This window comes from Polypterus senegalus, chromosome 18 (genome assembly GCF_016835505.1).
Source record: "Polypterus senegalus isolate Bchr_013 chromosome 18, ASM1683550v1, whole genome shotgun sequence".
Classification (NCBI taxonomy): Eukaryota; Metazoa; Chordata; class Cladistia; order Polypteriformes; family Polypteridae; genus Polypterus; species Polypterus senegalus.
Genome location: NC_053171.1, coordinates 92,548,919 through 92,576,379, shown reverse-complemented (window position 1 = coordinate 92,576,379; position 27,461 = coordinate 92,548,919). Strand labels below are relative to the sequence as shown.

General features: G+C 38.6%; 1 protein-coding gene across 1 annotated transcript in view; it reads right to left on the bottom strand.

Moving 5' to 3' along the window:
* LOC120518902 (cholesterol 24-hydroxylase-like) overlaps window positions 1-25,259 on the bottom strand; it is a 30,570-nt gene extending 5,311 nt beyond the window's left edge. Inside the window, exons 1-6 of the mRNA XM_039741915.1 lie at window positions 24,898-25,259; window positions 17,776-17,853; window positions 6,613-6,694; window positions 5,962-6,035; window positions 3,425-3,511; window positions 283-421 (exon numbers count right to left, since the gene is read on the bottom strand). Of these exons, the coding sequence (XP_039597849.1) occupies window positions 283-421; window positions 3,425-3,511; window positions 5,962-6,035; window positions 6,613-6,694; window positions 17,776-17,853; window positions 24,898-25,046 (609 nt within the window). The 5' untranslated portion in view covers window positions 25,047-25,259. The remainder of the gene's footprint in view (window positions 1-282; window positions 422-3,424; window positions 3,512-5,961; window positions 6,036-6,612; window positions 6,695-17,775; window positions 17,854-24,897) is intronic.
* Between the last annotated feature and the right edge of the window lie 2,202 nt (window positions 25,260-27,461).

The following is a 27,461-nucleotide window of genomic DNA, read 5'->3' as shown; positions in this document are numbered from 1 at the left end:
ATTACTAAGAGTTTTTCCCATTGGAATCCTAGATTAAATGACTAGAAAGATATTAGAAAAAGTCAAGCAAAATGACACCTTTTATCGGCTAACTAAAAAGATTAAATCCTGCCTGAAGAAGGGGCCTGAGTTGCCTCAAAAGCTTGCATATTGTAATCTTTTTAGGTAGCCAATAAAAGGTGTCATTTTGCTTGACTTTTTCTCTACATTCATAATGCCTAACACGGTACAACACCCTAGTACAATAGAAAGATATAAAATTTTAAAACTGAGCCTACTTACAGTACAAATTACGTCAAGAGTAACACAATTGATCAAATGTGCCATGTGAACAGGAGTTTTTCCATCTGATACTTCCTCCAGTTTTTCCATCATTCTTTCCGATTTGTCATTGAAAATATGCATTAGGTCCTTCAGGTACCTGCTCAGAGATAAACAAAAGTGTAAACACTAAAATACTACCTAAAAGACCAAGACAAGTTCCTAAACACAGACGACACAGTTACTAAAAGACAGACAAAAGTTAACATTTTCAAACCCATTCGATCCGATTTGGGGCACTGAAGGGCAGGACATTACCCCGAAGGCACTCTGGTAAGGGAGGATCAAATACTAGATAAGACAGTAATCTGTCACTTGGTACATGCACACACACACACACAATACCATTTTGGAATTGCTGGTGTAGAGATCATCAGTCCGTGTATTTAAGCTAGAAATGATTACATTTTTTAATAGCAATCAATAACAAATTTCATTTAATTAGTCTTGATTGCTCGATACTAATGTTACCTACTAATGTCGAATGTTACCTGATGTGATTTTGGTTGCTCAGCGATGTCACTGCCTTTCAACTTCTTAGCTGCTCAAATTTTAACAACTTGTGTCTTTCATATAAATCATCGATACATGACACAATTGTACTACATGAAGGTAGGTAACATGTGAGAACTGTCAGATAGTGATGGTGATTCACAAACGATTTCTTCTTTTTGAGTGACTAATTTTAACGAATCATAGGAATAGATTTACAAGAACAAACAAATGGATTCAGTAGAACAAGAGTGCTAAAATGTATGCCATCAGGCTCTTTTGTTTAGATATTTAAAGTGCATGTGCAAGTACAGTCTGTCTAATTTGTGATTTTCGTTAAGTTTAATTATGTTTCTTTCTGGTTAGAACATTATCAGCAAATGAAGACTCTGCCATTGACCATTCTCTTGTCTATCACCCAAGTACAATACAGTAACAACACATTTACATTAGAATGTTTTAAATTGTTTTTGTACAATTTATTATAGAAATTGCTTTACACGGGTGGCACGGTGGCACAGTGGCAGTAAGGAGACCAGGGTTCACTTCCTGGGTCCTCCCTGCGTGGAGTTTGCATGTTCTCCTCATGTCTGCGTGGGTTTCCTCCCACAGTCCAAAGACATGCTGGTTAGGCGGATTGGCGATTCTAAATTGTCCCGTGTGTGCTTGGTGTGTGTGTCCTGAGGTGGGTTAGCACCCTGCCCAGGGTTTGTTCACTGCCTTGCGCCCTGTGTTGGCTGGGATTGGCTCCAGCAGACCCTGTAGTTAGGATATAGCGGGTTGGAAAATGGATGGATTGCTTTACACAGAATGTAAACATGATATTAAATATGTTAAAGACTCTTTGTATATTTAACAAATTGGTAACACAAAACTGAAACTTATATAAAAATATTAATTTAGTTCTAACAGTTATTTTGCCTCCAACTTTGCTTTAGAATACATTTTTTACAGCTCATTGAATGCTCTGAGCATATATCATTCACCAATTGTTTTGAGTTTAAACTGAATCATTACCTGTGAAAGAGTAACACAATTCTCATTTATTTGATTTGCAAACATGTCATACGATTCTCGTTTATTTGATTAGTAAACTAAATATTACCACAGAATGAGTCACGCGATTCTTGAAGATTAAATTCCTGAAGTCAATCACTGAATCATTACCGGAGAACAAGCTGCACAATTCTTGTTTACCTATCAGTCTTGAACCGGGTGTCTTATTTTAATTATACATTAATGCTTTCAAAGAGGTTAGTAATATATGATGTGAATTAGAAGCATGTTTAACGTATAATTTTATAATTATATATTATAAACATATGAAAATGTATTTTCAATTCAGTCAGAAGACCCCCACCCCCCAAAAAGGTATAGGTTTTTATTGCTGATGAATCAAACAAATCAAATGAATCGATTCACATAATTGTGTAGTTTGAAAAAAGCAAATCAGTAAAGTCAATCAGATGCCCATCACGATTGTCAGAATTCACTGTCACCTCACAGCCCTTTCTCTTCAACTATAGTTAGAGACCGCCAGTCTGCTGCAGTCCATTTTTCAATACCAACAGTTAATGTTTTAGATTTTCTTTGATTCATAGACATGGACCCAGTTGTATATTCATGGATTGTAGTTTGGTGTGTATTTTGGTGACTAAACATTACTTTTTTTACAGTGGCATGTTTTAATTTTAGGATATATCAATTCTATGATAATTAATTTTCCCAGCACTAAGTTTACAAATATTGACATTGTTCTTGTATCCATCTTGGAATAGTCGTCCTGTCCCTGCAGCTGAAAAACACCTCCACAGCATGATGCTGCCACCGCCATGCTTCACTGTGGGGACTGTATTGAACAAGTGATGAGCAGTGCCTGGTTGTCTCCACACATACCGCTTAGAATTAAGGCCAAAAAGTTCTATCTTGGAGTTTGCTAAAAGACACCTGAAGGACGGACTCTGAGATGGTGAGAAATAAGATTCTCTGGTCTGACCAGCCAACACAGGGCACAAGGCAGGAACCAACATTTATTATAAATCACTGCATGTGTACAGTATGTTCATTTTAAAAATATTCTTCACTTTGTGTCTTGCTTTTCCAAAAGGAGCACAGTAATATGAGGGACGTTTAAAAAGTTTCCATACTTTTATATTTTCGTTGGAAACGGTGAAGGCGTGAGGAATAGTAACTGGGCATTAAAAAGATGGTACGAAGCTCTTGGAAAATTGCATCGCAAACGAAGGTGACTATGTAGAAAAGTGATGTCATTTGTTTTTGGAATTCTTAATAAACAGAGCTAAAAAAAGGTGTGGAAACTTTTTGAACGTCCCTCGTAAAATGTACCTTGAATGTGACGTCCATTCTTACAGGACAATTTAGGTAGCCTGTACTATTTTTAAGAAGTCTCTCTCACATAAGGCATGTCTTTAACTACAGGTGAAGGCTCTGAAGTTTTTCTAATTTGTTCATTTAAAGCAGCTAAAGTACAGTATGTGAAAACCAGGTGTAATATATTTCACGTTACATGCTCCAAAGTCAAATACTTTGTCATTTTGAATTCTATCAATCTGAAACACTAACGTCAAAGGTCATAAAAATCAGTACTTACGTTCGGCTGAAAGCTGGATCCATAATTCTACGCTGATGGTACCAGCGATCATGGTTTATGTCAGTCACAAGTCCAAGTCCAAAAAATCTTTGTAAAGAAAGAAAGCATTGTTAAATTCTCAGCAAGAATTAAGAAAGACTTTGAAAAGTATATACATTAATTTGTTTTGTGTTATCTAGTAGATAAGGGATCTTTTCAGCCTAGCTTAGCTTAGATAAGATATACAGTCTGGTGTAAGAATGTCAAGCCTCTCTACAGCCGCACATTAAAGGCCATCATCTGTCTGCATGGACCACGCCATTACGGCTCTGTGCTTTATATGGATGTCAGAAATGGCTTTCAGGGCCAACCTACTGTATATAAGCCATCTGAGCTCCACTTCATGGCACCAAGCTCAAGCATAGGAGTCTAATTGTGTTTGTTTGCCACATCAAAGGGCAGACAACACCACTTTACTTTCCCCGACAGAAGAAGATGACTTTTCTGATATTCATGTGGAATGTCTTCTACCTTAGATCAAACAATTTCTATTTACATGGTAGATCACCCTATTAAACTGCACAATTTCCTGTTTTAATGAGCATATACAGTATATTCAGAATATATCAATTCTTTTTTAATAAGGCACACTTCCATGAATACGTTTCAAAAAACCCTTTAGAATATTTGTCGAGATGTTCAAGGAAATAACACTAGAGGGAGCAAACCAAAACAAATACCATTTATGTCCACTCATATAAAATGTCAGCGTGATGAAATGAAATGGTAAAGGCTTGACTGAAATCACAGTTCGGTTTTAACATAAGACTGTACCGCTAATTAAGTAGAATGTACACTGGACTGTGAAGGAGGAGAACACACATCTCAGGTGAGACAGGGAAATATACATTACCCAGACGGGAGGCCAGAGAGGCGATGAAAGAGCATTGGCCTCCTCCTTCTCCTCCTTAGGATCACTATGTATCGATACAGGACACTGTCAGGGGAGGACCTCCCTAATTTTCTTATGGCCCAGAAATGTTTCCCAGAGGATATGATGTGGCACTGAAAACACCCCCGGGTCTGGCATAAAAGGGAGCCCTGATGCCAAACATGGACGAGTCAGAGTTGGGAGGCAGCAGGCAACACTCAGTGGAGGAGAAAAGGAGGAAGAATTGGTAATTTATTATTCATTTATTGCATTATTGTGGCTTACGTCAGGAGAGGATTGTGGAATGTGCCTTAGGAGAGAATAAAAAGCCTTCATTTTATCCTAATAAGACTGAAATGAGACTGAAATTTTTGACAAATCCAGGCAACAGGTTATGGTGGGAGAGGGTGCAAAGCAAAAACGTGATCAAGCAGTGCCCTCTTGGGATATGTTGATGAAGAAAAGTTTGTATGCCTCTTTTTCAATTTCTGTATGTATAAAAGTCGATTTTACATCAGTTTCAGGTTTTATTAAATCCCAGTTTGCCAGCTGATATGTATTTAGTTACATTTAAAATCCGCGATGAAGTGATGCTGCGAAAGTCGAAGTGCGATATAGCAAGGGATCACTGTATTACACTTTTTATGTTGTGTGCGGGAGGTGCGACTCTTTGTTTCTGTGATTTTATTAGCTTTGACTAGGAATCCAGATTATTAACACACCACTCTTGATTTACTAGCAGACACTTAACAGATATACAGTACACATCAGTGTCATAGACCACTGCACATGGCCTTTAGATTTATATTGATCTAAAACATGTTTTGGTTGCATTTATGTAATTGGTTATACATTGTCACACACGTGCACATGGGAGGCAGTTAAAGGGCTTGAATGAGAGTAATTCTGAGCCAGACTGGGAGGTAGTGGAGTGCACTGACTCTTTCTCTCATTTTTTTATAGACCGTTCACAGGAAATTCCACCTGGCCCCGATGATGTCATTCCTGGGTCCGGCCCCTTGGACGTCACTTCCCGGGTGCAAGCCTATAGACGAAGACCCTTCCAGTTCCTATCCCTTTGATGTCACTTACTATACTGAACTTTAAAGCCGCCACCTTTCCTCCATCCCCTCAGTTCTGTTCTGGACTCTAATCTGTACACATCAGTACAAACCTTTGAACCATTTTGCAGCCAGGGAATAAAATACGGGTGACTGCCCCAAAACTTTGTGTGGTTTCTTTGATTTTGTGACAACTGACATAAATGTAAAAACAATGATTTTACACTTAGTGAAAACACTTAATATCATTTTGTAACAGTGTGAAAGAACTCCTTCCAAATGTTGTAAGACTATTACAAGATATGATAATCTATTAACTTGGAATAAAAATAATTAAGAAAGAATATACAAGAAACATAATATTTTAAAACTGAAATGTAGCAAATACCAAAAAGTGGAGAAAAAGTACTGATAATTAGTTTATAACAGACGAAAACTCAAGATCATTCAGTTCTCAAAACTTGTATATGTCTGATCTGGTGACGTTTGAGTACTGAAATGTTGAATTAAAGCAGCACACAACAAACATACGTTTCCTGACATTCCAATAAACTAGGGATGCCTACCTCTGTCCGAACAAAGAAAACAGAAGCTTGTAACCGTATGGGTCCTTTGTATACTTCGGTGACATCAGAAGCTCCTACACAAAGGAGAACAACATTTCACACAAACTGAATAAAATATGAATTTAACAGAAACAGGAATTCACAGAATTTATAACAAAACATTCTAGTTATGAATTTGTTTTTCAAAGAATATAAATAATTACCAAATAAAAAAGAAAAAACATAACTCTGAATAGATAAGCAGATTTCAGGAAACAGCACTACGGTGCAGCAAGAACCAAAGTTCAAAGTTCACCAAGTGTCAAATCAGAAACAACAATGGTGGATCAGAGAGGCCTGTTTATGAATCGGGGCATCCCCAAGGTTTTGATTAGTGGTGCTGAAAGTGAGCTATTAGGATAAGAAGGGAAAATCCACATTATTTTGGGAGCTTTTTTCTGATTTTTGTGTGATATTTTTTTACTATATGATGTTGCTAAGCATTTAAAAAAACTTTGTACATTCCCATATCTAAAAATAGTATGATCTGATCAGGATGTACTACAAATTCATTTTTCTTTCCTGACCCTCCTAACTAATATGCAGAAATTTATTGCATAAGATCCTTCTTTAATAAAGAATAATTGATGGGTTTAAATTTTCTAGGTTTACCTTAACTGCCTCTGGACTGGTCACAATCAGAAACACCTGGTGTAGTATATTCAGTCGTACAACTGGCCCATATGCTTCAGCCCTGAAAGATAACAACCTGAATGTAAAGGAATCACATAGATGTACTGTATATATAATTTTACAAATTTCTATTACAATTGAGAATACAAAATTAAGTAGATTTGAAAATGTATTTTTTGCACAGTAGATCCTTTAAGTGTATGTCTAGCATAACTTCTTTGAACACGCTTTAAGCCAACTGAAGGTTGTAAGCAGGTGGGACCCTGTCCTAGCTACACTAGAAATGAAGTTCCATCTATCAGTATTAAATAGTATCTCATCTATCTGTCTAGATATCTATCTATTAGTATTAGATAGCATCCTATCAATCTATCAGTCAGTATTAAATACAGTGGTACCTCGGCATACGTCCTTAATCCGTTCCAGATCCTTTGACTTATACCAAACTGGACGTATACCAAACAAATTTTTCCCATAAGAAATGAAGGGAAAATGATGAATCCGTGCCCATGAAAAAAAATCCTATTGTTATTGGCATATTATACATTGATGGAGTTGTATGAAATAATTTAAACACTGCTTAATACTAAAATATAAACAACGTAAACAAGGGTAGCGTGCGGTGTTTTAGCACGCGAGTCGTATTCCATACAAAGGTCGTATACCAAGCAAAATTTATTGCGTCCAAACAGGACAAATACCAAGATGGACTTATTCCAAAGTGGACGTATACCGAGGTACCACTGTAGTATCTATCTATCTAGGCACAAAGCAGGAATCAGTATATCAAAGCAGGTCATCTTTATATAAAGTGTGCTGGACCACACAAGTAGGCCTGCATGTGTGAAGGTATGCAGCATGAACCTCAGCTTCCATTTTGTCTTGTTCTTTCTTATCTATTTGCAGTTCCTGTCTTGTTATTTCCAGGGATTTTTTGTCATCCTTTATAATCTCTTAGGCTCCTTGGTAACTCTCTGATGTTATAAAGAGTTGTCTGTAACACTTTGTTAGCTATTTCATTTTTGTATCTACAATATTTCATATCCAGCAGTTGGCTTTATTTATTTAATTAATTCAGACTACCATGTTCACCTTCCAAAAACTTTCAAATGCATTCAGTGATACTTCACAACCCATTATTAAGTAAATATTGTTGGTTTCAATCAAACGTCTTTGCTTCCCGTTTCTTCCAAATCTTCCACACCATCTATCTTCTATTAGCCACTGTTTCTTTTCTCTGTTTTGTTACTTTCAGTCATTTAGTACACCGTCTTTCAAATCTAACGTTTTTTGTGATGGAAGCTAACCTGCACTTCATTACTAAGGACATTCAGGCCTTTTTTGGAAAGAATTTTATTTACTTGTTAGCTCTCCTAACCATCTAAGATGGGTTGGCATCTAAGTAATCAGCACAGGCCGCCTGTTTCTTATTTAATAAAAGGGTCTTCCTTTTGGTCTGATATAAATACATACCCAATCCATTTCTCTTGTGGCGGCCTTTTGCTCTTCAGATAGAGGCGTCCATTTTTCTGTATTTCTTCTCGGCTTTGGTTGCTGACCTTACCTCTCTTAAAGGTCAGAGTGTTTTGCTGGGAAAATATGGCAGTGGTCTCTACCACACTGGATAACTTTTAGCAACTCTAGCCTGGTTGTGTTGGGGCTTTGGTTTCCTGACGTGCAACACTCATCCACTGCCAACCATGCAATGTTCTCGGTCATTACCATTACAGCTATAAATCTTGTTCATGTGGCCTGAGCGGGTGCAAGTAAGTTGCAACCACGCTGCTGTTGGTGATGTACAACTTCAGACAACAGAATAGGCCGATAAAGACCTTTTAAATCACTTCTACCATCAGGAGTGTTCAAATAAAACAGTCTCTTGTTGGCCTGTCCTGCAGAGAGTGAAGAATGACCGCACCAGTTGTTTTGGACCACGTCCTTGTCACCAACCTACCTAGTGGTTTTGGTTCTGTTTATTTCTCCCCCTTTGTCATTCTGTTATTTCCATGCCCATAAACTACTTACTTCTAAGACGTTCCCCACATATTTAGGGCCTACCACCCTTGGTGTCATCCTCATTCCCACACTGGTATGACATAACCTGTTGCTGCCAGTGTACAGCAAATGTCTGTCAGCTCCATAGGTGTGTTTTCTGCTTTGTTTAAGCAAGTCACTCAACCACCTACTCCCAGCTTGGAATACTGTATATACAAAATTTAAATGACAATATCATTAATAAGTATAGCAAATAGCTGATTTATGATTATTATCCATCTTACATTTACTCTTCTACCTGAGTATTCTCAAAGAAAAATAAACCAAACTGTTATCTGACACCAAACAGGCCCCAAGTATTTATTTTCAGATCAGTGCTGACGTCAAAGCCTTTGGAAAAAAGCCCAGAATCCTGCCTCTATGTTTACAGTACCTTTTACTCGAATTGTTTATTATACAAATATTGTAGATTTTAAAGATGAAGTAAAGTCTAAGAAGACAAGTCATTCTAGCATTTAAACTAGTACAGTTTTACAGGCTAAGAAATGGTGAAATAAGCAAAATCAAAACACACACACATATTCAAGTTCCTTTTGAAAGTGAGCATTCTGAATTCAGTAAGAGTGGTTTCTTTTGTTCAAATGAAATCTTATTGTGGGGCATTTCAGTTATGAAGACGTGTCCTTGCATCCTTGAAAGAAGCAACAGCAAATGCAATGCAGGAATACTGTCATGGTGTTCACTTTGTGGATATACAGAGTAAATCTAAGGTCCTCTTTACGTTTCAGCCTGGACCTGTTAGGTACCAGACAGCTTTGAATGTGCAAAAAACATTTCCTCCACAAATCACACTGTATAATACTGTAAGGAATATCAGATACACTTTTTATAAAATGTATTTAGAGGACAGTTTTAAATCTTATTCTTATACAACATTTAATAACAATGGATTCCAATCTAGCTTTTTTGACCCTTTTTTCCTTGTTATACAATTTTTCATATGAGGAATTTGTTAGTTTTCGCATACCCCTTGGGGTCAGAGCGTAGGGTCAGCCATTGTACAGCACCCTTGGAGCAATTACAGGTTAAGGGTCTTGCTAAAGGGCCCAGCAGAATAGGATCTCCTTTGGCAGTGACAGGGATTCGAACTGGCAACCTTCGGGATACCAGCGCAGATCCTTAGCCTCAGAGCCACCATTCTGCCCTGATCACATCTCTGCAAAGGGATCTGAATTACATTAATTACAAATACATAACACAAAATAACTGACTGCATATTTGCACATCTGGACAGTTTTCCCATTTCTTTTTTGCAAAACCGCTCCCGTGAGTGAACAGCCTTTATCAAGTTCAGCCACAATTTCTCAGTTGGGTTGACATCTGTGCCCGTATTTATCATACATCTCAGAATTACTCCTAGGAATTGCACTGTTTGTCCGACTAAGATAAGAATTTGCACCCCTAATCAGCACCCTGCATCCACTGCCAGTGAGGAGTAGGAGTTCACATTTCAGAATACTTGATGTCACATTTTTACGGCAGTCCCAAGCTGGAAATTGGCACTCATGAAGGCATTTTATACTTTCCTTGGATATAATGATGATTTTTGTTAGTTTTCTGATACTAATGCTAAGGCTCCAACACAAAGATAATAATAAAAATATTGTAGGAGTAGAAGTCTAATAAAAACACAATAGAATATTGCGCTAAGCTGCACATTAATTGTTGCTACTTTGCAACAACTTTACAAATAATACCCTAATGAGCACCAAGATGGAAAGGCCGAGACACACACACCAAATGAGAGTAAAGCCCAATGACGGACACATTTATTTAACAATGAATGATCCACAGCTGTACTTTTAGAATCACTTTCCCAAATGACAACTGGAAACTCCTTGCAAAGTTACTGAAGGTAGCAACATCTATTCTGGCGCTGATTCTGATGTTGTGTTCACTATTTCAATGTTCCCCATCGTCATGCTGTCACGTGCGTGCTCTCTCTGTAATCCTCCCTTATCTTCTACAAAGCTATTATTTATCTAACTAGACATTAAGCCCGTTACAATAACGGGCGCTAGAACAGTAGTGCATAAACATTAGTAGGAGCAGTCGATATTAAATGGCAAGGGACCTTGTACGTGGCTATAATATGCGTCACTGTATTGTGTGCCTTTAATTTTCTCTCTCAGTAATACTGGTTTGTATTTCTGTAAAATGCCTGTAATTTTGTCAAACAGTAATACAGTGGAACCAAAGTAATTTCCCATAGGATTGTATGTAAATACAATTAATCCGTTCAGACCGTATGAACGTAAATATATATTTTTTAAGATTTTAAGCACAAATATAGTTAATTATACCATTGAATGCACAGCGTAATAGTAAACTAAATGTAAAAACATTGAATAACACTAAGAAAACCTTGAACAACAGAGAAAACTAACACTGCAAGAGTTCGCACTATAGCCTTACAAACCGCTCGCTAAAAACACCTTTTTTAATGAGTTTTAAGCACAGGGAAAAAAATGAACATTTGAAAAATCTGTAATTTAATAAACAACCAAGAAAAGTAACATTGCAACAATGCACGCGTGCACCTGTGTGTGTGTTTGTCTCTGTGTGGCTGTGTGTGTGTGTGCGTGTGTCTGTCCCCCATGCAGACCTGCCTGTGTGTGTGTGTGTGTGTGTGGGTGTGTCTCTCGTGCGTGCGTGACTGTCTCTCGGGTGGGCGGGCCTGCCTGCCTGTGTGTGTGTGTGTGTGTCTCTCGGGCGGGCCTGCGTGTCTGTCTGTCTGTCTCTCGTGCACGCATAGGGAATGCACAGGAAAAGACTGAACACGTGCCGTGTGGCCCCGCGCATGCGCACATCACCAGAACACACACACACACACACACACACACACACACGGACACCTGGACGCACACACGGGTTTTATTAAAGAGCATGCACAATAGATCATTGTTTCCCAGCCTCGGTCCTGGGGCCCACTGTGGCTGCAGGTTTTTGTTCCAAGCAGCTTCCTAATCAGTGACACCACCTGATAGCACTGAGCTCATTTAATTAGATGGTCTTATTTTTCTTTTATTCGACGTTCAGAAAAGCACAGCAGCATGATTTTTTACATTTATAAGACATTTAGAAATATTTCTGCTTTTGCTGTAGTTTTAAATGCTCAACTCTCTTTTGTTGATTTGATTATCTTATGCCCTTTCTCTGTGCAGTTTTTCTCCTTCGTTGTATCTCATTAATGACAATTAAAAATGAGCAGAGCAGACACGCTGGAAAACAACACGGAATAATCAAAGGCTGCAACTACTTTAGCATCAGAGCCACTAATTAGTAAATAATGGATTCATGAAACAATTAGAAAATCAAGATGAAAATATTGTTAAAAAGAAAAAAATACATTATTCCCATATAACTGCTTGGTAAATTTTAATATATATATATTAATTTTAACAAACTTATTTTTCTAATTTCGATATTGTTCCCAAAATACAGAACTTGGGAAATAACACATCACTTAATTAGCCCAGGAGTCCAATTACAAACAGAAGCTGGTTGGAACAAAAACCTGCAGCCACAGTGTGCCCCCCGGACCGAATTTGGGAAACACTGCACTAGAGTCCCTGCTTATGAAGTGTGATGCAAATGTTCCAGAGGTTTGTGAAATGCAGAGCTCAGCGTACCTGTGTGACATTTTGCTGTCAGTCACCCATCAAGCCCCAGCTGTCGTCAGTGTAACATGCTGCCTAATGCACTGCAATTTGCCTCCATGAACACCTGTGTGTTGATCCTCTGATATGATATGCGATTCACATATATGTGCTCATCCACCTTTGAGTCAATGATCTTTATGTGCGTGTCGATTTGATGAATGTAGTTTGCTTTAGCAATACCTCACGTAGACTGGTGGGGAAAATGTATACATTTTCATATTACCTCACACATTGTAAGGGTGTTCAAATATCATTAGAAAATTTGAGAATTGGTTGTGTGGGACATACCCAGATCCTTGCTTTTGCAAAACTGCATTTTCCCTGTGGACAAAAACATAATGTTTCATTTCAGCTGACCGTGTATGGCTTTTCCACGTAGACCACAGGTGTCGAACTCCAGCCCTGGAGGGCTGCAGTGGTTGCATGTTTTCATTCTAACCATCTTCTTCATTAGTGACCAGTTTTTGCTGCTAATTAACTTCTTTTGCTTTAGTTTTAATTAACTTGACTCAGGCCCCTTAGTAGTCACTTTTTTTAATTAGCAGCCAAACAATAATGAGACACAAAACGAGCTGCCACCTGACCAGCTTCCCTGTGCCCGTCACACAATATCTGAAAATAAAGAAAGGTCTCAGTGAGGTTGATCTCTCAGGTCACCAAAACATTTTGAAGAACAGAAAATCAACAGTTTTGGAAATGTCTGCTGTGGCAGAATGAGAGCAGCAACAGACCACAACATTAAATAACAGGCTTAATAAATTAACAGCAAGAATCAGCTTCTCATTAATAGATTGGTTGGAGTGAAATTGGTTGGAGTTTGAAATCCCAGTTTAGCTGCTCATCTGTTGGCTCGTTTCACGTCTCATTTCTGTTTGGCTGTCATTTAATGAAGAAAATAATTAATTCAGAGGACTGAATCCTTAAAAACAGGGCTATTAAAATTAAGGGAAAAGGAGTTAATTAGCAGTGAAAACTGGTCAATGATTAGGAAAAGGGTCAGAATGAAAACCTGCAGCCACTGCGCCCTCCAGGCCTGGAGTTTGACACCCCTGACGGAGACAGAGCAAAAACGTGATGTACAAGATTTGTTACAAATGTCTGTCAAACTAAAACCCTTTTATGAGTTCATTGTTGTCCAGCATTTCTAAAACATTCCATGTTTTCCAGAACGTTCACGCTGATCTCCACTGAACAAATTCTGGGACTTCCAAAACCAACTGGCTACACCAGTGAGGACAGAGGTAGCTTGCTGTGTGTCATACTTATGCAATCAATTATTTTGTGTTTTATATTTGTAATTAATTTAGACCACTTTACAGAGATCTGTTTCACTTTGACATTAAAGTGTCTTTTCTGTTGATGAACGTCAAAAAAGCCCAAATAAATCACTGTAATTCAATGTTGTATAGGAATAAAATGTGAAAACTTCCAAGGGGCTCAATATTTTTTATGGGTAGTGTACAACAGCCGAGGGATACACAAGGCTCCGTTTTATAGCTCAGCCAGTGTGGTCACTCTGCACTAGAACCTAAGTAAAGATAACTCAAATAAAAGATCTTGCATCTTGTTTGACAGACAAGCCATGATCTTAAAAATTAAGTAGTTTACATAAAAGATCAATCTTTTTGATTGTGTAACTCTGATACAGCCTAAAAAATGAAAAAGAAATTAATCTCTTATACTGCTGCATGCCAATGAGGGATTAAAAACATTACAAGAATGTGTGTGCTCATGAGTCTGGCAATGATGTGTTTGCTTTAAGGAGCAGAGTGTGGAAAGCTGGATTTGATAAGCATTCACTACATTCTTTATATCCTGAGCTGTTGTTATGCAAGTAGCCAGTGTACTTGCCGTATTAGACTAGCCACTGCTACTGAATCATTTAATACATCTCTCTATTATAATAAAAAAATCCTGGGACGAGTCGTGACTTTTTCGAGAGATACTTTCACGTTTCGCAACACAAGACTTTGTGCCAAAAGATTTAACCACACCCGGGGCCGGAAATAAAAGAAAAGAGTAGATGACAAAATAGAACGTCGTAAAGAATTCCAAAATGTTGGCGTGATACACATGCAGAACAGGTTAGAGATAATGGAAGTACTAAAATTCGAAAAACTTAAAAAAAATGATAGTAAAGATCGCGTTAGCGCAAACAAATGGAAATTATTACTCGGACAAATAACGAAACAGCGAAAAATGATCGTAAATATATTGTTCGGATTTAAACTTTAAGCAGGAGACTTGTAGATCGTCTAATTCGTGTTGCCATTAGGGATAAGTAGTGTTTCTTCCCAATGAAGATAATTAAAAGATTTGTTGTTTAGTGAAACTGAAATCCACATACTCGAGCGGCAGAGACGTGAAGTGGCTGGCGCACAGTGCAGGCCAGGGGGGTTGGCGAGCAAAGGGGGCTATCATATTTTAAACATATCATAACATAATCAACTTTATCTAATTCATGTCAGAGTTACAGGGGACTGGATTCTATCCCAGCAACATCAGGTAGAAATTTAGTCAAATTTCTTCGGTCTGCAGATTGTTCATTGACTGACCACTCCTTATTGCTGCTTGCTCACAAGTGCATTAACAAGTGAAAATGCACATCAACTTGCTTTTCAAAGAAACCTTTAACATGAAAACAAGGATCATCTCACATATTACTACAGTGTTAGACACAAAATCAACTAGCATGTAAAGAAAATAAACTGAATAAAAAAATAAGGATTTACATGGAGTATAACCCTCAAGACATTGATTAGAAAATGTACTGTCAAAGAAAGGATAAAATCATGAATGTTTTAGTCTTCAGCTAAATTCTAGAGACCTTATTTATAAATCTTGTGTATGTACAAAATGAGGCTTGAAACATGCGTACGCCAACTTCCAACACAAACACAAAATGTGACAGGGGAACATGCTTTTATTTGTGGCAAGTCTAACCCAACCATACGCAACATTTCGGAGAAACTGGGAAATAACGACACCCTTGACGAAGCAGGGAGATGCAGCCAGAGTGGCTAAATGATGACTCGCACACATAATAATTAATATCACCAAGCCATTGTTACATTGTGCATTGATGTGACAAATATATCACACCTCAAATACAATGAATCTGCTGTGCTGATTGTAATTTAGTTCCCTTTTAAGGGGGCCAATGGTACATATTTGCACTGAAGAACTTTTTTGGTTATTCATCAGCTAATATATTGGTGTCCTGCTGTAACTCCTGAGGGAACTGGCCAACAGGTCAGGAATAGGTCTTCCTAGCGGTCCTATAATGCTGCACATGATATTCTGCTCTCAGTTGCGGAGCACAACCATATACTTTTGAATGCATGTGGTGGGGTCTTGGCACGTCAATGAAGTTCTACAGCATTGTGATTGCATATATGTAAGGTTGATTAGCATGCTACACATACAGTATGGATGTTTCAGAGCGGCATGTTCATGTTCACGTACTGTATCTACAAGGTGATTGTAGTTTATAAAGGGTGAACTGTGTAAAGATGTGCATATGGCAGGTTACATATATCTGATCTTTTTTTGGTGCACGCGTTTTCCTGTTTTATCAGTGTGTGCATATTTTCCCACACAAAGTTTTATAAATGATGCCCCAGGTCTGTTTTGGGCAGAAAGAATTAAATTTCTGAGGAAAATAAAACATTTTGGATTGAGCATTGTAATAAAAATAAGAACAAGAACCACAGGTGCATGAGGAGAGGTTGAGGGCATGGGATGATAGGACATTGGCACACCCACCACACAATGTCTGGACCACCTGGATTGGGACCCGAGTGCAGTGGAACAGTGAAGGTTTTTTAAGGTGGTTGGAGTTTCAATCCTGCCACCAACCTCCAGGTTTTTCCTTGCAGGGCTGGATGCAGATTAACGTCATACTCAGGATGAAGCCTTGCTCAAAGGCCCAACAAAGTGGAGTCACTTCTGGCGTTTACGGGGTTTGAACCGGCAACCTTCTGATTTCTGATGCAGTTCCCTAGCCTCAAAGCCACCATGTGTGCATGACCATTAACATATGATTGAGGTTAAATACAAAACAGACCTATTGCTGGAATAAATGGAGTCTGATAAAATAAAAACACCATCGCACATTCTTGTTAACTTAAGCCACTGATGTGAAAAGCGAAACATCGTAACATAAACAGAAAGGAATTAAAAATGTTTGTAATGGCACCAGGCATCAGCTAAAGAATGACAATTAAGTTTGGGTTTTCATCTCAGACAAGCATGGGTGGACTGGAATCAAAAACTGCAGCCCACATGGACACATGCTGTAACGGTCCCTGTTGACTTATGAGGACTACAGTACAGCGTAACGACTGACAGAAAAGCACAGGCCGTACAGGCCCTGCACTGTGCCCCTAAGTAAGTGGAAGGCATTAACTGACAAAATGTAGGCAAGCATCAGAAAGCAAATACTGTTCATGAAAGTGAATGAGCAAAACAAAACTTAATATTAGATTTTTTTTAAAGTTGACTTTCTGAAATACTTTAAGATGAATAAAGGTTCTTGTTCCATTTCATAGCCTTAACTTAAACAAAGTTGAGATCAACTCCATGTATAGATTATGTCTAAAAAGCAGACAAGATCTGGCATACCAAGGAGCAGGACATGAAATTTGAAATGGATCAGAACTGGGAGGTCAAAAAAATTGTGTGTGTAAACCAAAAATGAAGTCAAAAGCAAAAGGAAAAAACTAAAAATCTTTGAGTTTCATTATTTTGTGTAAGTGAATCAACAGAGGTTTTTTTTTTTTTTTCACAGCTTGAATAGGTAAAGATTGCTCCTGAAGGTCCTTTATTTCTTTTCTGTCATAATACCCAGGTCACCACCTCTAAGAGCGCGGCATCCTGTATCCTAACAACGGGCACCTAAAATCGCAGTGAATGTGCGCAAAACAAAACGGCGAATGAGACAGGCCAAAAATGAATCTGCAATTCAAACAGACTGGAGTATCAAAAAATAAATGCCAGAAATTAATTTAGGGGCTCTAAATCCTCTCAAAATGAGTACTGAATCATAAAAGTTGATACACATTAATTTGTAAAAAAAAAAAAAAAAAAGATTCCTAACGGTATGTATGTATGCAGCTTACTTTTAAATAAGACACTGATCATGATGTTATTTGCTGATGAATACACACATGCAGATTACTAGGAAAAACTTTAATGATCAATTAAGCTGATGATGACACTGAAATGTGACACTTCAAAAACAAAACCACAGTAGCTAAAATTCAATTTATACACAAATAATCTGCCAGAAATAAGAATAACAAGAAATAAGTTCCTGTAGCTATACTCAGAACCTGACAAACAGAGCAACAAAAACTTGTCATAGACCTCAGGTGTACCTCCAAAGTTGCAGCATAAATCATAAAAATATGTTTGAATGACTTACCATTTGCGAAATAGTTCATGGCTGACTTGATTATCATCTGCTGCTTTCATATACTTTATGAAATGTCCCAGTAAAAAACTGAAGAAGAAAAAAAACATTTTGAAGAAGTTGGAAAATGAAAATAGAAGGTTCAGTTACAGAAGCACCAAAATGACTGTCACAAGGTCCATACAGTACTGAATCACCACTTACTCTGTTGAGCTGATGATGCCTGTGTTTAGCTGTAGTCTCTACAGAGTTTAGCTTCTCGGGTACAAAAGAAAACATTCTGACTCTAAAGATTAAATGAAATTGAGTGTGTCTCCTTCTCAAAACAGACTCGTCGGGGATCGAACCCATGTTTTGATTAGAAGTTAACAGTTGATACCGTTGCGCCACTGAAGCAGTCGTAGTAAATGCATTTCAATGTTGCACCCTAATGCGTGTTCTTTTTCTGCAGTTATATTTTTGAATAAAAGTGCACTTGTTCTGTTATATTTGTACCTTTTGTGAAAGTGTTTCTTTGATATTTGGACTTCAGGCTTCACACATTATAAACTTCATGTCTACATTTTGTCAATTATTACTAAAACATGAAAAACATTTCTTTTTTAATGATGTGTTTACATAGATCATTGTAGACACGGAACACACATGAAATGCAAGTGTTCCAAATAACGATATAGTATTTATAAAAGGAGTCATTTTGCTTGACTTCTCATTCTATACAACTCTAAGCAACTGAAACGCAGGTAAACAGATTTGAGCTGAGAAAACTGTGAGGTGATGTGATAGTAGGCTGCTTGCTGTTTGCTGCTTATCCAGACATTTACAGGACTAAAGACACTGATGGAGAGGTGCGAAGCGTTTTAAGGTGGGACGGATATCTGAGTTTTTTCGTAGGCTCTGGTTATTCTAGTGTTAATGGATCTCAGTTCCTTCAATATGCAGAGCTATCTTAACACGTCTCTGATGACCTCCCGTCAGCTCTGTTGCTGCCACACAGTACATCACGCTTTGTTGGTTAAGGGATTACTAGTAAAATGTTATGCTCACCTTAATGTTTTTCTAGTTTTAAAATATTTTTTAGCTTTTTTTTATTTAGTTTTTGATTTTAATTCTATTTTCCACCATTTTCGAATTTTAGTTTTATGTAGTTTTTGTTCTTTTTTTAGTTTTTATTTAGTTTTAGTTTTTTGCCATTTTCTATTTTTTCATTTTTTTTTTGTTTTTATTAGATTAGATTTTCAGCAATTACCTTTTACTTTTTGTTACATTTTATTATACTCACCAAAAATGTTGACATGGATATAGGTTTGCAGTTTTCTTTATACTTGTAAACTTGTATCTCATTCTTGTTAACTAGCAACATAATCCAAACAATATTATTGTCTGTGACGGAACTCCATTTTCTCCTGATACTGTGACAGTTCAAAGCTTCCAGTATAATCATAAAATGCAAGAAACAAAAAACAAGTGTGTTTTGACGTCACTTGTTGACTTAACCTGCAACACATTTACACAAAGGGCGGCACGGTGGTGCAGTGGTAGCGCTGCTGCCTCGCAGTAAGGAGGCCCAGGTTCGCTTCCGGGGTCCTTCCTGCGTGGAGTTTGTATGTTCTCCCCGTGTCTGCGTGGGTTTCCTCCTACAGTCCAAAAAGATGTAGGTTAGGCCATTAGTGTTAGTGAATTGGCGATTCTAAACTGTTCCTACTGTGTGGGTGGTGTGTGTGCCCTGCAGTAGGCTGCTGCCCTGCCTGGGGATTTGTTCCGGCCCTGTGTTGGCTGGTATTGGCTCCAGCAGATCCCCATTGACCCTGTATTAGGATATAGTGAGTTAGAAACTGCCTGACTGACATTTAAGCAAATGGTTATTTGATTTTAAAAATTTATTTTTTACTTAATTTTAAATTAAAATTAAAAATAAAAATGCTGTTTTTATTTTTGAGATTCCCTTTGCAAGTGGTTAGATCACTGTGCATATACACTCTTACCTTTTTTTTGATATCTCCTGGTGAGTAATATATGTCACCTACCCATTTCTAAACTTTGAAGATGTTTTTTTTTTTTTCAAAATATTCTTACTATGCTAATTTTTTTTAAATGCTGTTGATGTCACTCCTTGAACTGTGTTAATAGCAATAACAGCAGAAATAGAGATGACAGTATTTCCATGTGTATACTGCATTTCTACAAGCATAACATTTACATTATATACTGAATATCTCAGATCTTTCACTTAATAAGTAATGTGCAAAACCTGGAGAGCCTAAACTGGGAGGATGTCATTTAACAACACATATTATGGCAACTGAGAGTGCTTAGTGACACACTTCTAATAACTAGCTATTAAACAATACCTGAGGTTAGCAACACTCAGTCCACATGCACATGGGGAGAACATGCACACTTCACTGTCCAGGTCAGCATTTGGAGCATGTGGCAGAAGGAAATTACATTTGTAGCTTTTAAAAACAGTCTGGGCAAACCATTGAGGCTACGCACAAATGAGCCAAACATGTGCACTGAGGGACTGAAGAGCCTTCTGCATTTCGAAGATTTGTAGATTTCTAGTAAGCACAGTGGTGGCATATCACTTCTTAACTTTGTTATTACACATCCATGTTCCCCAGGACACTAAATTCGAGTATCTACATACTGTATAGAAATGCAAGACTGACTGGAAACAATTTTCCCTAGACTGTGCACTATGCACGAATGTCAATCAATGATTAAATTTGGCATTAAGTGAATTTCATTCCAGGCAGTACGGTGGTCCTTGATTTCTGCTTTGATCTCTGATAGTGTAGACTTTACATGTTCTCCCCATGCCTGTATAAGTTTTGCTTCGAGAGCTCCACTTCAAGATACTGCAAAGACAGAGAAGGGTGACATTCCAGTTTGCACATCTGACTGGTGTAAGTACCACAGTGGATGGACAGGCATCACGAAGGGGATGGAGGATGATTCTTTGCCTGTATGAGCTGCACAGCTGGGAGGGCACAGGAACCCTTTCCCAGCCTGGAGACCAATATAATGGAAAGACCAGGGGAGAGAACAATGTTTGGCTCCTTCATCCAAAAATATGTTGGATGGTAGCACCCCTGGGCTAGGATTCCCACACAGACATCTGCAGGACATGCTGGGACCTGTAGTCCTATGGGACAGCCCTATTGGGTTCTTTGGGGGCTGCTGGGATTAGTAATCCTTACTTTCATGGACTTCTGTTTGACCTGAAAGTGCTTTCAGTGTGCTTTGCCCTAACACTACAAGTGACCCCAGGCCATAGATAAAAGTAGCCATTCAACCTCATTCAAGCGAGTCGGAGTCGGGAAGCAGTGGAAGACATTTGCTTGGAGAAAGAGCAGTAGGATGAAGAAGGAGGAAAGTTTTTATTGTTGTGGTGTGCTGCATGGAGGATACTAGTAGGGCCTGTAAAAGTACTAGCTAGAATAAAATTATTATATCTGAACCTGAGACAAATACTCCTCTGCATTCCCAAATCTGTTTAAAGCAATTTAAAATAAGAATGCAGTGTACAGAATGCTGCAGTAATAATACAGGAAAAGACACCCACACCTCAGGGAAATGGCCTCTCAAAGGTATGCTTTATAACCCCTGAATTCCATTTAAAGTAACAGAAAACTGTCAGATGGGTGATTAAGAACCATTCCAAAGCACACTGAAAGTAAAATGGAGGCAAGAAATGTGCTTTTATCAACAACAAAAGCATTTATTTCTATAGCACGTTTTTACACAAAGGATGTAGCACAAAGTGCTTTATGAGATGTTAAAGAAGCAGTTACATGCAAAGAAAAACAAACGAATATTAGATAAGAATAATAATGCATAAATAGAGAAAAAATGAATAATGCACACTTACATCAGATAGATATACAGTACAGGCCAAAAGTTTGGACACACCTCCTCATTCAATGTGTCTTTCTTTATTTTCATGACCATTTACATTGGTAGATTCTCACTGAAGGCATCAAAACTATGAATGAACACATGTGAAGTTATGTACTTAAAAAAAGAAGGTGAAATTAATGGTTTAATTTCTGGTGACTACCTGTTGAAGCTCAACGAGAGAATGCCAAGAGTGTGCAAAGCAGTAATCAGAGCAAAGGGTGGCTATTTTGAAGAAACTAGAATATAGAACATGTTTTCAGTTATTTCATCTTTTTATGTTAAGTACATAACTCCACATGTGTTCATTCATAGTTTTGATGCCTTCAGTGAGAATCTACCAATGTAAATGGTCATGAAAATAAAGAAAACACATTGAATGAGGACGTGTGTCCAAACTTTTGGCCTGTACTGTACAAGTAAGAGAAACAGAATCCTTGAATGTAGAATTGTTTTATTAAGTCTGTAAATGGCAGTCTGATGATAAGGTCAGTATGTTTGAGTATCCATTTAGAATCGCCAAGGCACCTAACCTGCATGGCTTTGGACTGTGGGAGGAAACCCACGCAGACACGGGGAGAACATGCAAACTCCACGCAGGGAGGATCAGTAAAGCGAACCCGGGTCTCCTAACTGTGAGGCAGCAGCGCTACCCACTGTGCCACCGTGCTGCCCATTCAGATAATAATAATGATAATAATAATGATAATAAAGTCCAGTTACGCTGTGTTCCAGGCCATAATGCAGGCTGATTTTGTCAGCCTGTCGTGACTTCTGAATGTGCCGTCTTAAGCAGGGATGTCAAACTCACTACCATTGGTGGGCCGCTTCGACTGCCAAACGTGCATCAGCGGGCCGCACTGTAACTAATACTGTTATACTATTATACAACGTTACTGTAGCTTTCTTTCCAATACTGAAAACTTTAAAAAATGTAACGCTTAAAGTTTAAAGAAAAGCAATTTATTTCCATACAATCTCAGCGTACAATAAGAGTCTTAGCTAGGTCCTTATATTATTATGTTATATTCGTTATATTATATAGGAGTCTTACAGCGTGAGATCTATTTCTTTTGCCCGGACACTTGGCATCTCTTGTTAGTAACCAGTCCGTCAATATCAGGCTTGAAATCTTGCGCAGCTGCAACTTTTATGAGGGATGAAAGGTGGTCGACAGTAAGTCTTGAGCGATGTGGGGTTTTGGTAGCTTTCATTAACGAAAACAATTTCTCACAAAGGTAAGTGCTTCCGATTATAGACAGTACTCTCGATGCCAACTTACGGATCTGCACATACGAGGGTGGCAGGTAAGCATACAAGCCTGGCACACCAACTTCGTTGTATTTTGCCTTCAGAATAGAATCTGACTGCAGTTCATTCAGTTCCATTTGGATATTCTCAGGCGCGTTCTCAACGTTGGAAGAGAACAGCGCAAGTCCCGTAAGTGTGAACTGAAATCACGAAAACGCTCACTGAATTCATTGCTCAGTAATTCAAGTTGGAAAACAAATCGTCCAAAAATCTAATTTTACTTTACTAAGTTTATATTGTAAAATAAGCCGATATGCAAAAAGCCCTCTGACCTACACTCATTTTACAAACTCAAAATCACAAAGATTTGTTAATAAACAACTCACCACGTCCTCTTCAGATCTTCAGCTGTAGTCTGCACTAACTGTTCGTTACAATACTAGCACAAAATTACATAAAACTAGAGCAAAGAAACTTGAAAATATGCGGGCTATTACTACTCGTGATGCCCACTGGCCAGTCTCAGCAGCCCAGTCAGTAGTGTGGCCCCTTCGCCCGTCAATATCAATATGGTATCTTATGCACGGTGGATGGCCACGTCCGGCCGCATCGTGCTCATGACACGCTTCTATATGCGCGTGTCCGTAACTTGAAAACCAAGTGGCGGCCCATGATATTCTCATTACGACAGAACGTTATAATACTACATATAGCAGTGAAAGGCAACCTTTTTCCAGTTGCGGCGCACTAAGTCCAAAAAATTTCTTTCGCGGCGCACCTGAGGGACTGCCCATAAATAAAGTCGTGATGACACAAACTATGGACAATCGCCAATAAAAACTGTTAATTTTACAAGTTTGAAAGACATTTTATTAATTAAGGAATCAAAGGATAAATCTTAAATTTAATTAATGTGAACGTTGAGATTGTTTTCCAGCACATATGAGATTGATGGGAGGATCAATTTTCGAAAGACAGACGCGCATTTCCATGTCGATCACCTGAAGTCTCTCGCGTGCCTTAGACTTCATTTCCGTTAAGTGTTCCGTTACAGTATCTGTTTTTCCAACATAAAATATATTTTTTAAACATTATCTTTTTAATCAACCAAAAGTTCTAAAACACTAGCAATTTTAAATATTTTACAAAAGTTTTCGCAGCGCCCCTAGAAAATTCCACGGCGCGCACCGGTTGCCTGACAATGACATATAGCTTACTGCTCCGACTCTAGCGACATTAGCAAATACAGCGTACTAACTAACAAGAAACACAATGTTTTTCGGCCACATTGCCGTCAGCTGTGTCATTATTTTCCCTTTCTGTTTTATATTCAATATATATTTGCGTGGCGGCCCTGTGCAGGTGCACAGTTTGCACATTCCTAGGACCGCTGCTGCCCCCTAGCACTTCAGTTGTGACGTCGCGGCTCATTAACTGTGGTCAAGGTTCGTGGCTATACTAGCAGATGACGTTTCCGGTGTCGTAATGCCATGGGAAGACGCGCTTTTGTCTGAAGGCAGAAGTAAGAAAAGTCAATAAGTAACGCCAAAGATGCAGAATGATTCAATCTCAAACGATAGTAATCATTCTGTACAAGTTTAGTGCCAACTAGGATCTGTCATGCGGGCCGCACAGATTTCTATTGCGGGCCGCATGCTGCCCGGGGGCTGTGTGTTTGACATGCCTGGTCTTGAGGATTCAGACCTCTAAAAACGAGGACGAGTAATCATCTTGTCCACTTTGCCGGTCTGAAAGTACAATCGCAATCACCTACTTTAAGAAGAACACCTCGTTTAAAGTGTGCATTGACCCCTAAACCCCCTCGCCCGTTAGCTTCACTTTAAAACAGAAACTGGCAGTAAGGGCAGAACTTTGGTAACGTAAAATAATAAAAAGAGCTCTCGTTAAAGTTGAGAGAATTTCTAAAGCAGACCCCCCAACTACACCGTGCACGAAGAGTCGCGTGACGTCCGGGGTGCTCACCTGTCTCGGGGGGGTCCCGGGATGTGGTCGAACGTCAAGTGAATGTATTTGACGTAAAGGCAGTAGAACCCGAAGGCGGCCAGGAGCAGGACGAGCAGCAGCAGGAGTCCATTGCTGGTATAATGGAGAGCAGTCTGCAAGAGGGACATGATGGCGACCTTTCGATTAGTCCGCTGTCTCCAGCCGTGTCGCTCAAGTTTTTCGTTGTTTCAGCGGCAGAGCACGTGATATAACACAGGGGCACTGCTGACAACCGCCCAAAAAGCGCTCATAAGTAGTGATGGGACGCTCGATACTCAGGTTTCGACACTGTGTCGAGCTTTCGAAGCGCTGGAGATCGAAGCACCGCTTCGAGGCTTGCTTCAAATGCGCCCGTCACGTGATTTTGAGCACGCTAGCGTAATGACGTCATTATATCCGCGCAGTCAGCAGTCGATTTGGTCAGTCACTAGTCTGCTGAAGTGCTTTGGCTCAAAGCGTAAAAGCGGTTGTCTGTGCTATATTGATAAAATACGCTAACACGAGTTCAAATCCTAGTTGGGGCTCGCATATGTTGAAATAAGGATTTTGTATAAAACAGTTAAGTAGTACTTGTTTGAAAGTTAACAAATATATTTTGGAGACATTATGAACGATTTACATGGGGCACCTTTTTCCTCGGTGTGGAATTGTGTCCACCAAGAATCTGTAACAAATCGATGAGCATATTTTGCGTAAGGTAGCACGTATTGTAACAATCCAGAATCTATTCTACCCCATGTCGATCATATCACAGAGGCTAAGAAATGCTTCACTAAAGCCGACGTGGTCATTACACCAGTATATGCGCAAGACATTCCTCATTAAACGTTTTTACTATTCAGTGATTCCCAGATCTGTTGCTGATTTGTATTATTGATTTCCAAAAAGCAATGTGAGTAAAAGCGTGTTCTGCATAACTAATCACAACTGTCTTTAAAACAGAATCAGCGCCATCAACAGTGTCTTCTGCAATTTTAGGAAAGCCTCGGGATTTCTGCGTTAATGAGACAAAAAAGTTGTAAAGAAACTTTGCAAATTCATCCAAAGGTGAACGTAAAGATCACTCAAGTACTGAGAAGAAGGAGCAGCTGGATAAGCACATCTGGAGCCAAACTTTCAAAAAAGCACCTGACTTTGTCATGAACATTCCTTTAGTTGTGAATTCATCTTATCAAAGGCTGCGCTGGGGGGTAAATAAGTAATCTTCCGAAGTGCAGCACAACAGAGTAAATAATTGATGTAAATAGAAATACTGAAAGACTAAGTTTTTGCCGTTTCTGTATTCTTAAACCATCTTCCAGTTACACAATCCCCCGCAGTCTCTGTCACATTCAATGTTCTCTGCTCCTTAACCTGTCTTGTTACCCAAAGCATCAACACTCAGTTTCATTCAAGGCTTTACCGTCCTTCCTTTCATAGACATAAAATAAAACACATTTCCTCTACATGTCCAATAATAATAGTAAACTTGCAGGAACGAGAAAAGCACAAGATGAGAATATTTATGACAAGAGCCTGGACATCAGGATGAGAATGTGCCTTGTCACCCATTACGTGAGCTCGTCTGCCATCCCTCGGTTACACTGGCACACGTTACACTCTGGAGCAAATGCAATGGAGAATATCAATCAATCAATCAACATTTATTTATATAGCACATATTCATACAAAAATGTAGCTCAAAGTGCTTTACAAAATGAATAGAAAAATAGAAGACACAATAAAAAATAAACATAAGTCAACATTAATTAACATAGAATAAGTAAGGTCCGATGGCCAGGGTGGACAGAAAAAACAAACAAAAAAAAAACTCCAGAGGCTGGAGAAAAAAAAATAAAATCTGTAGGGGTTCCAGACCACGAGACCGCCCAGTCCCCTCTGGCAATCTACCTAACATAAGTCAAACAGTCCTCTTTGTATTTAGGGTTTTCATGGAAGGACCTGATGATGATGGTCACGTAGACTTCTGGCTTTCAGTCCATCAATGTTGGTGCATCATGATGCTTTGAGTAGGTGGTGGTGGCGCAGGCCACCGGAAAAAAACAGAAGAGAGAGTAGGGGTCAGTATGGATTTTAGAGCCACTGTGAATAGTTATTATGAAGAATTGAACATACAGAGTATCAGTATTAAGTTAAAGTGAAGTTATAAAAGGCCATGTTAAAGTAATAACATGTAATAAAGTAATACCGACAATGTACACCTTCAGAAGTGGAATAAATCGACTGTATACGTAGAACATTTCAGATAAACGATGAATTTTGTTAATCATAAACAATGCAACATAACTATTATATGTGTTGTTACTTTTTATTTATACTCACCAAACGTTACAGATCTACATGGGAAATGAACACAGGTAATATGTTTATAATCATTCTCACTAAAAGACACTGTCAAAATATACTAATGAGAAAATTGAGACACATTGGCCTTTAGGAAATATAAAAAAGTGTGTGCGCTGTCACTTAGGACAGAATGCATTGTTAACGTGACGCACTCTCTACTGACACGATGTCACGAAAACAAAGAAACAGCGCAGTCC